This window comes from Centroberyx affinis, unplaced genomic scaffold (assembly GCF_046629955.1).
Source record: "Centroberyx affinis isolate AG114_WGS23_722 - 3 ecotype Tasmania unplaced genomic scaffold, CSIRO-AGI_Caff_v1 ptg001415l_1, whole genome shotgun sequence".
NCBI lineage: Eukaryota > Metazoa > Chordata > Actinopteri > Beryciformes > Berycidae > Centroberyx > Centroberyx affinis.
Window position 1 is genome coordinate 39770 of NW_027279893.1, and position 11286 is coordinate 51055.

Genomic DNA, 11286 nt, shown 5'->3' on the forward strand with positions numbered 1-11286 from the left:
GTGATTGACTGCACAGCCAGCGTTTGTCTGTCACCGCTAGAGGGAGCTGGGGGCAGATTTGTATGCTGTCCCTTTGAGGCAAAATCACAGGGGGAGAACCCCGCAGAGAGAGAGAGAGAGAGAGAGAGAGAGAGAGAGAGGGGTAAAAGAAGAGAGAGTTGCAGACCCTTTCACCTTTGAGCCGACCTTTGTAGCTGCTTCCTGTTTCCTTTAGCCCCGTCTCTCATGGTCGTCTCTCTCATGGTCTCTCTACTGCACATTGGGTGGCGGTAGAGATCTTTTGATTGATTGTCGAAATCACTGCTGTAGTTTCTTGGGCGTAACCAATTCCACATCGGAGCCGGACGGACGCCTTTTGTAAACACACAGCGAAAACATTTGAAACCCTACTTGGTCGATCGAGGCCTAATTACTAGGACATTTAACGTTTCGCTTCGCATCGACAATGCCTTCAATTAAGGACTTAACGCTGACTTACGATGTTATCAATGAAGAGGGGACGTTTTCAGAGGGAGATACTCTGACGGGAAGAGTAACAGTGGAGTTATCAAAAGAAACCCAAGTTGAGAGCCTCTTTGTGAAAGCAAAAGGAGACGCTAATGTGCACTGGTCGGAGAAGCGCGGCGATCACACCCATTCGTACAATTCACACACGCGATTTTTCAAACTGAAACAGTTTTTGATCCCAGAGAACTCAAAGGGTAGGCGCTAATTCATGTAGACTTCGCATGTCTTACTCCATATAGGCCTAGTTGCTTTTGCTTTTGCAGTGCAAAAGCAAAAAAGCAGAGGCATTTTATTGAATTATTTGAAATGCAACATTCATTCCAATATTAGGCATAAGACTACTTGTTACAATTAGTTGTAGTAGTGTTATTAATATTAGTATTGGTAATAATAGTAGCCTAGTACTATATCAGTACTACTAACGCGATAATCATTTTACTTGCAGACACTGTACTTCCGCAAGGGATCCATGTCTACAAATTCAGCTTTAACATACCACAGGGGTAAGTGGCATGGCAAGTTGTTAGCAGTTTCATAATGCATTTCATGTTTTATAAAGAGGACCTAATGCTTGCTCCTGCACATTCTGTAAGTTGATGCTTATTCAAAATGCAAACTGGGGTTAAAACAATATAGGGTTTTTGCATCCAATACAAACATGAAGGAGCAAAATTGAATTGTAAGATGCACACAGGGCTGCGCTGGATATACCAATAAACTGTACCCCACTATGATCTACATTAAATGTATTTAATTCACTCAATCATCCATTAATTTATTTATCCAGCCAATGAGTGTAATTTAGTCCATTACACTGTAATATAGGTTCATGTCATTTTTACGGAATAGACCACGCAAATCGAGGGAACACCTGTGCAAATTTCAGGTTGTTATTCCACAATCATGTTTTCCTCATAAAGTGTAATTTTGGCATGGCATCAAATATTATACATTAAATATAATCAAAAATAAGAAAACAATTGTGACTTCATGATGGCCAGATCACCCAGCACTAATAGTATGTCAAACATAATGTTTAATGCTTTCTTTCATGTATAGAGTGAGCTGATGCCATTAGTTATCTTATACAAACATTTAGGCAAATAATGGGCAGTGTTATCGGTCTCCAGTGTATCTGTGCGGGTGTAATTCACTTTACATTGGTCTGCTGGTTTTCCATTACAGAAGTATGCCATCATCCTTCAGGGGTTCTTATGGAAAGATTGTCTACAAGCTTGAAGCCAAGATGTCCAGGAGTTGGCGGATGGATCGCAACGAAGACAAGGAGATAAAGTTTGTCTCCAAATCCATTCCAAACCTCAGTCAGCTGATGGTGTGTAAGATACTTGTTCATAGATGTAAATATGACCCACTTGATAGCAACTGGATCCACTATTTCTACTTTCATGAAAGACCTCTGCAGTGCTTTTCTTGGAGTTAAATCCCATCCCGTAAAGATTAGATTAGATAACAAAAAGATAGGTGAAAGTATAAAAGAGAGAAAGAGAAATTGAAGATTACTCAACAAGGATGTGCCAATACGCAACTATATAGTATATTGCATTACAAAATTTAAGAACCCAGAATGCTTACTGCATCTGGAACAAAAGCCCTTATAGAGATTTTTAGTGGCTCTTAGCATCCTATAGCACTTGCCTGAGGGGGGCGGCACAATCTGTGAGGGAAGGGGATAAGATATGTCATCAACGATTTGTCCTGCTTCCGGATGCGGGCCGCGTACGAATCCATGAGCTATGATTGGAATTTCCCCTCAATCTTGCTACCACTCTCATAAGTTTACACTTACTCTTGCTACGGGGGTTACCAAACCAAGCAGCCACATTGTAGCACAAAACTCTTTCAATGAGGCTCTTATAATCCATCTCAAATCGTTTGGCTAACATTCTGTATATAAAATCAAAGTTCTTGTGGTAGCTGATCTAAAAAAAATGCCTTTTGTTTGTGAAAAACATCTCTTTTGTTTTCCCAACATTGATTTCCAAAGCACTTAGCTGCAGGAGAATGAGGAACAGAGAACAGAGAAGAAAAAAAGCCCATTCCAAATGAAAAGGAGATGCAAGTAATGGTATAATGAGGAGACAGTGGAGGGGTAATCATGTGGTGCGCAGGATTAGAGAAAGGCAGTGATAAGGAGGTATGTATTGAGGCAGCATGACAAAATGGTATGGCAGGGAGTTCAAGAGCTTTGGACCATCCTGTAGAATGCACTGTCACCAAAGCTGTGCAGTGCCTGGTTCATGCATCATGGGAAAACACTTGTGTGTGGGTGTGCATGGTCACGCACTAAAGGTTAACTTAAGGTTGACCTGGGGAAGAAGCTAGTAGAGGATGATCTGAGTTTCCTGGAGGTGTGGTAGCAGGAGAGAGACGATTTAAGCAATGTAATGTAAGCAAGTTGTAAAACTATAGATCGGTTGATGGACTAGGATTTTGTAGGTGATGTACTGGATTTACTGCCTTATTGCCTTATTAAAATAGCTTTCTCTGTAGATGGAGAAAGTTATTTCGGGACAGGGACAGAGGCAGTAAGGTTCAAAGAACTGGTGATAGGGCAGAGTTTGAACCATGTGGTGCTTACTGATGGAGCTGGAGATGAGTCCATAGAGAGGGAAGTTACAGAAATGTTGGTTTTAATGACAGTAGGGTTTCAACTGTAAGGAAAGTGAGGTTGAGCTGGATTTTAGCAATATTGCTAGGTAGAAAAATACCCACTGATAAGGGTTCAAGTGAGAGGATGGATTTAAAAACAGGATGGTCTTGTGGATAGTGAGGTTGTCCCCCTTCCAGCGAGCCAGGGTTTGATCCCCTTTGTGGCCATACTTAGCAATATACTTAAAATCCCTACTGCTCCAGGGACGCTGCACTAGCTAGCTGATTCTGCGCCCCAACCAGAGGGTGGAAATAGACTTTGTCCTCCTCTGGGAGATCAATAAAAGTATATTAAAATTAAAATAAAAAATCACCTCCAGGTTCCAATCCTGTTCTAAGATAGACCAAGAGCTAAAGATGAGTTCAGTTTTGTCAATGAATTTCTGGAAGTTGGAGTTGCATCAACAACTGCAGAAAAACATGAATTTTCCTGGAATTTATTAGATAGTATGCGAGATAGTGACATATAAGTAACTGTAACACTTCTGTCATTATGTCTTGAGTATCTAAACTACTGGTTGTCCCTTTTATCACATTCTAGTCTCGTCAAGTTGGCTCAACGGATAAAGAGATGGGTTTTTTCTCAAAAGGACAAGTACACATGGATGTCATTGTTGACAGGAGGGCGTATGCCCCAGGTAACGTCACCACAACACACAAACACACTGTTACAGCAGACTTACAATGAAAGACTACAAAACACATTCAGTCATTATCTACAGTTTGTTAATTAGTAATTAGAATTAATATTAAGATGTTATGTTCTGCTTCTGACAGGTGAAACAGTGGCTTGTGTTGCAAAGGTCAACAACTCCTCATCCAAAGACATGACGCCCAAATTCAGTGTAAAGCAGAAAGTGGTGTACCGTGCCCAAGGCCATACCAAGTATGGAGAGACTGTTATCTGCAAAATGGTTGGGGATTGTATCATACCCAAGACAGAGAAAACAATCAAGTGTGCGATCAAGATTCCTGCTGGTGTGACCCAGACCATCCAGAATTGTGACATTATCTCAGTGGAATACCAACTAAAGGTATGAGATGGCATAACGGTAGTAGTTAGTGGTAAAGCATGGTAAACGGGTAATCCAGTGACAGAGCAATTTGAATTTATTTTGTAAAACATAAGACCCATAAATATCAGATGTTTCTCCAAGCCAGCAGATTTTCCCTTTTGCTGACTTATTGACAATTAAAAAATACCATACGTTAATAAAATATCTCAATGTGCATCTGTTTCCCAGGTGTATTTGGACATCAGCTTTGCTTCAGATCCAGAGGTCAAGTTTCCACTGGTCATCATTCCTCCGGACTTATCTTCTGCGCCTCAGCCTGGTGGAGCTGTGGGGCCCTACCCACCTGGGGCTGTTGGGGGCCCAAGCAACAGCGACTTCCCTCCCCCTGCTGTCTCTTTTGGACCTCATGCTGTACCCTCAGGTCCGAGTGCTTATGGATACCCAGCAGCCCCAGGGTATCCATCTCAACCACCTACACAGCCAGCTAACCCACCCTTGTATGCAGGTCCGCCAGCCATGTACTCCGCTCAGCCCCCTTTCATGGGAGGGGGTTACAATAACCCATTGCCCCAGCAGGCCTCTCCGTATGGCTCTCCATTTTCATCTTCGTCGTCGTCTCCAGTGCACCACCCTCCCCCTAATGCCCCAGCATTTCACCCACCCCCAACTGCTCCACCTATGTTTGACCCATCCCCAACAGCCCCTACATACAACCTGCCTCCTGCTGCAGAAATGATGAATACAAACTTCCTGTCTCAACCGGGGGAAGAACCTCCATCTTACATGTCCCTTTTCCCCCCGCCTGCCACTGAAAAGTCTCCCACTGGGCCTGATGCAATGTAAGAGAATTTATGCTAAATGACTAGTATGTGATATGAATTATATATAGAAACATATCCCAGGTAGTTCATAAATGTGAAATGATATTACTCGTATGTCCTTGTTTCTTATTGTTGTGTTACATAAAAAAGTTAAATAGGCATTATATCTACAGTGAGTGTGTAGCCTTTGAGCTGTAACAACAGCAGCCCTTTTTATTTTTTGGTGACAAGACTGGTTGCTTATTGGCTTTGTCACAGCTACTCGTATGATTTCTCAGTATCTGTTTGTTGGCCATATTGTTTGGCAGCTGTGAAACATACAAAGCAAGCAAAACCACTGAATCTCATTCATCAGGACACATGATGTTTGTGCCTTTTTCAGCTCAAGTGCCAGGGACTGATGTTGGATCATCTGAACAGTGATTTATGTCTGTTTTATACCTAGTTTCTCTACCTCAGACTCTCATGATTTGAGGAGAGCTGAAAGGGAATGGAGGGCTATGTGCTATGGCGTGCATCTCCTCTATTAAGAAAAAAATCTCTTTAAAAAACTCTCTACCTCCCCAACCCCCTCAGTTTTAATTAGATTTTAACAAGTCAGCCACTGATGGTTGGTCAAAACTAGAGGAAGTTTTTGTTTATTAGTTTTGTTTTGTTTTTTTAATGGAACTGCATCAGCCTGTTGACTTTATCGTCTTCCAAATAATTCAGTAAGTTTTATTACACAAATGAATTGCCAATGTTTTCTCTGTTACGTTAGATGAAATTCATCTGATCTCTACCTGTTCATTAGGTGCACATATCTTCTGTGCAAACTGCAGGGTCTATATCCTATAATAAATGTTAAGGTGCGACACAAATATCACACTAAAAGTGTAAATCCCTATGTGATTCTAGGAACATTATAGTGACACCATAGCAGATGAAAAATGCTAGTAAGTATGATAATGTCACTTTTTAATTTGTACCACTTACACACTATATATAGTATTTGCCTTTTACTTGTAAGTTTCTATAAGAATATTATGTGATAAGGTCACTATAAACTCACTATTGAGGACCACAGACACACTAGGTCTACTAGCCTATCAACTTCCACTGGTTTCTCTAACTTTTTAAATGTCATCTCATCTAACAGGATTTAATAATATAACATAATAGGACCTGGAAATGTTAAATAGGCTAGGCTGTTACATTATGGGTGTTGCTCAATGCGATCTTGTAATAAAGTTTGAATTGCTTAACATGTGCAATCTTGGAAGTTTGTCAACTCTTCTAGGTGGGGCCAGAGATAGTATCAGTAGTATCAAAGTGACTGAGCTGATCAGGATCTTTTATTTAGCGCCTGGAAAGCCTCAGTTACCAAGACTGGAAAATCAGAGCAAAGTGTTTTAATTATAAGCTATATCCAAAATGCCTTCATCAAAGGAACTTACCCTGACTTACAATGTTCTCAACGACGAAAATACTTTCTCAGAAGGAGATACTCTAACAGGCAGCGTTACTTTGACATTGGCAAAAGACACCAAAGTTAAGAGTCTTTTCGTGAAAGTCAAAGGAGACGCAAATGTTCACTGGACGGAAGGCAGTGGCGACGACAATAAATCCTACAGTGCGTTCAGGAGATATTTCAAACTCAAAGAGTATTTAATTCCAGAATTCTCCGAAGGTAGGTCAAAGAAATATGTAAATATAGACTTTGCATAAGCTCCTCATTGCTTTAAGTATTATTTTGAGTGTAATTGCACTGACTGCTTCTCAGGTGACTGTCAGGTGAATGTCATCTACTTGTACAAATATATTTTTTGTGGAATTGTATATTTTGAAATTTAATTTTTAAGTTGAAAACTCTGCCTTTGCCTTGGCTATTAACAGGATTTGTTAAGTTTCCAGACCCACACAAAGTACATAGGGGTTGAAATACGTGCAGAATACACAAGCGTACACAAATCCAGCTCAGTCACTGCTGTCTGCTCTTGTTTTTGGGTACAAAATCAGTTGACATTGTACAATTGGCCTTGTTCTCGAAAACAGGTGTTAATTACAATCCTTTCTCTTGCAGACACTGTGTTGTCCCAAGGGATTCATACCTTTAATTTCATGTTTACAATACCACACGGGTAAGTGGGAATTTGTGATATCTAACATGTTCGTTCCATATGGTAGTTGGCTGTTATGATTAACTACATTGGTCTGCTGCTTCTCCCTCAGCAACATGCCATCATCCTTCAAGGGGAGTTACGGAAAGATTGTCTACATGCTTGAAGCAAAGATGTCCAGGAGCTGGCGGATGGACTGTGTAGTCCAGACAGAGTTCAGTTTTGTTTCTATGTCCATTCCAGCCTTTGTCCAGGTAATGCTGTGTAAGACACTATTAGGATGCATGTTTGGAATTGGATCCACTATTTACACATTTCTGAGATTCTTTGATAATAATAAATAATTAGACTTCTGTAGCAGTTTGACAGGCTTGTAGCTGCTATAACAGAACAGGAAAACAAAGATTGAAAAGTCAAAGGACAAAACAAAGAGAGACAAATAGGAGTAAAGTTGAGTGAACATGGAGGGGTTGAAGGAAAGGCAACAGTAGAGAGGTAGGTCCTAAGGGTTGACAACTCTGTTTTTTATACAACGTTTCACGTAGCCCGGGGGCAGCCATGGAGAACGTTCTGTCACCCCAACAGTACACAGGTTTGATTTAGCAATAGAGTGGAGGGAAATGGAAGATCATCTGAGAGTTCAGGAGATGTGATGAGAGGAAGCTGGAGATATACAGAACAAGAAGAAGTTACAGTAGACCGGATGGTTAAAGAAACAGGAAATGCAGTGAGTTCAGCTGCAGGATGTGTGAGGGAGAATAAGTAAAGTTGTAATTGTGGAAAACACTGATTTCATCATATGTTTTAGGAATGATTGACTCCCTTGGGAATTAGGGAATCAAGGGAAAGGGTAGAATCAAAGCTCATCCCTGATTCAAACATGATTAGGGTTTAGGGCAGATTGGGAGCTATTAAGGAGTTAAATTTTGCCAGTGTAAACTTTGAGGAAGTTGAGTCCAGAATTTAAAAGCAGGCAGACAATATTTTCTCCTGAATGTACTTAATTTTCAGCTGTCAGAAGCATTAAGTTGATATAAAGTAATATTTGTTCATATGATGCATTCTAGTCTCCCCAAGCAGGTTCAGTGGGAAAAGAGATGGGGCTTTTCTCCAAAGGGCAGGTCCAAATGGCTGCCACTGTTGACGGAAGGGCTTATGCTCCAGGTAACGTCACCCCAACTTTGTAGTTTGACTTTTATTCAGAATACTGTCCAGATTATCCATGTAAGACAAGAATACAGTATAGTGTACTGTCAGTTAGTAACAAATGTTGATAGCTCTGCACAGTGTCTCAATAGTAAATCACAAGCAGCTCCCCTGGTATTGTCATGCTGGCATGGCCCATATCACATGTCCTACATATGTATACATACTATACACATACTACATGTATAGGTGTGTAGTATGAACTACTTTTTTGATATTGTGTTTGCCGAGCAACCTTACCAGCAACATATTACTATTGCATTTGATTATTCTAGAGGACATTCATATGAATATTAAGATGTTATGATCTCCTTCTGATAGGTGAAACAGTGGCTGTTGTTGCAAATGTCAACAACTCCTCATCCAAAAAAATGAAGCCCAAATTCACTTTAAAGCAGGAAGTGATGTACTTTGCCAATGGCTCCACCAACACAAGCGAGAAAACTATATGCAAAATGGTTGGGGACGGTATCACACCGGAGACAGAGCAAACTGTCACTTGTGCAGTGGAGATTCCTTCTGACCTGGGCCAGACTATCCATAATTGTGACATCATCTCAGTGGATTATTACCTAAAGGTATGTAATAATTTAATAGTGAATGTTATATAAACACACAAATTGATTAATTGCCAGAGTTTGCAAACATAGGCAATTAAGTAATTCCATTCCAGAGCATTGTGAATTAATGTCAAATTGAAAAAACAAACAGATCCATGAATGGCAGGGTGATATTTCCAAACTAAATCAGACATAGACAAGTCTCAGATTTGACATGTCTAATCATTTTATTAAGTACACATTTTAATTTAAATTCATGTCACCTCAAAACATGCTTGACTCACAACATGACATAAGTTATTATCACAATATGTTTCTGTTTCCCAGGTGTATTTGGACATCAGCTTTGCTTCAGATCCAGAGGTCAAGTTTCCACTGGTCATCATTCCTCCTGGCTTTTCTTCTGTCCCTCAGCCTGGTGGAGCTGTGGGTCTCTACCCACCTGGGGCTGTTGGAGGCCCAAGCAACAGTGACTTCCCTCCCCCTGCTGCCCCTGCTGAACCTTATCCTGCACCCTTTGGTCCAGGCACTTATGGATACCCAGCAGCCCCAGATCCTGCTCAACAGTCAGACATGAGAAGCGATTATAATAACCCATTGCCCCACCAGGCCTCTCCGTATGCCTCTCCATTTTTGTCTGCGTCGCCGTCTCCAGTGCACCACCCTCCCCCTAATGTTCCAGCATTTCACCCACCCCCAACTGCTCCACCTATGTTTGACCCATCCCCAACTGCCCCTACATACAACCTGCCTCCTGCTGCAGAAATGATGAATACAAACTTCCTGTCTCAACCTGGGGAAGAACCTCCATCTTACATGTCCCTTTCCCGCCTGCCTGCCACTGAAAAGTCTCCCACTGGGCCTGATGCAATGTAAGAGAATTTATGCTAAATGACTAGTATGTTATATGAATTATATATAGAAACATATCCCAGGTAGTTCGTAAATGTGAAATGATATTACTCGTATGTCCTTGTTTCTTATTGTTGTGTTACATAAAAAAGTTAAATAGGCATTATATCTACAGTGAGTGTGTAGCCTTTGAGCTGTAACAACAGCAGCCCTTTTTATTTTTTGGTGACAAGACTGGTTGCTTATTGGCTTTGTCACAGCTACTCGTATGATTTCTCAGTATCTGTTTGTTGGCCATATTGTTTGGCAGCTGTGAAACATACAAAGCAAGCAAAACCACTGAATCTCATTCATCAGGACACATGATGTTTGTGCCTTTTTCAGCTCAAGTGCCAGGGACTGATGTTGGATCATCTGAACAGTGATTTATGTCTGTTTTATACCTAGTTTCTCTACCTCAGACTCTCATGATTTGAGGAGAGCTGAAAGGGAATGGAGGGCTATGTGCTATGGCGTGCATCTCCTGTATTAAGAAAAAAATCTCTTGTTCTACCTCCCCAACCCCCTCAATTTTAATTAGATTTTAACAAGTCAGCCACTGATGGTTGGTCAAAACTAGAGGAAGTTTTTGTTTATTAGTTTTGTTTTGTTTTTTTAATAGAACTGCATCAGCCTGTTGACTTCATCATCTTCCAAATAATTCAGTATGTTTTATTACACAAATTAATTGCCAATGTTTTCTCTGACTTGTTAGATGAAATTCATCTGATCTCTACCTGTTTATTAGGTGCACATATTTTCTGTGCAAACTGCAGGGTCATTTGCCTTATGCAAAAGAACTATATTCTATAATAAATGTTAAGGTGCGACACAAATATCACACTAAAAGTGTAAATCCCTATGCGATTCTAGGAACATTATAGTGACACCATAGCAGATGAAAAATACTAGTAAGTATGATAATGTCACTTTTTAATTTGTACCACTTACACACTATATATAGTATTTGCCTTTTACTTATAAGTTTCTATAAGAATATTATGTGATAAGGTCACTATAAACTCACTATTGAGGACCACAGACACACTATAAGTCCCTATAGGAATTTTACAGTGACTTATTTTTTTGGTTTGTTACTTATTATAGGTCTACTAGCCTATCAACTTCCACTGGTTTCTCTAACTTTTTAAATGTCATCTCATCTAACAGGGGATTTAATAATATAACATAATAGGACATGAAAATGTTAAAGACCATGGGCTCATAAAAAGAATTGGGCCTACATGTTACAAACTTAGCACATTGAGTAAACTTCTGTTGTGCACTAGGCTATTACATTATGGGTGTTGCTCAGTGTGATCTTGTAATAAAGTTTGAATTGCTTAAAATGTGCAATCTTGGAAGTTTGTCAACTCTTCTAGGTGGGGCCAGAGATAGTATCAGTAGTATCAAAGTGACTGAGCTGATCAGGATCTTTTATTTAGCGCCTGGAAAGCCTCAGTTACCAAGACTGGAAAATCAGAGCAAAGTGTTTTAATTATAAGCTATATCCAAA

General features: G+C 40.2%; 1 protein-coding gene across 1 annotated transcript; it reads left to right on the forward strand.

Annotated features, from left to right (window-relative positions):
* The first annotated feature begins 272 nt into the window (after positions 1-272).
* LOC139649977 (arrestin domain-containing protein 3-like) lies at positions 273-7295 on the forward strand. Its single transcript, XM_071526500.1, has 8 exons — positions 273-701; positions 953-1010; positions 1693-1840; positions 3719-3815; positions 3955-4211; positions 4422-5032; positions 7077-7134; positions 7226-7295. Exons 1-7 carry the CDS (start codon positions 446-448, stop codon positions 7108-7110), a joined length of 1461 nt encoding a protein of 486 aa, XP_071382601.1. The 5' UTR covers positions 273-445; the 3' UTR covers positions 7111-7134; positions 7226-7295.
* Positions 7296-11286: the final 3991 nt, after the last annotated feature.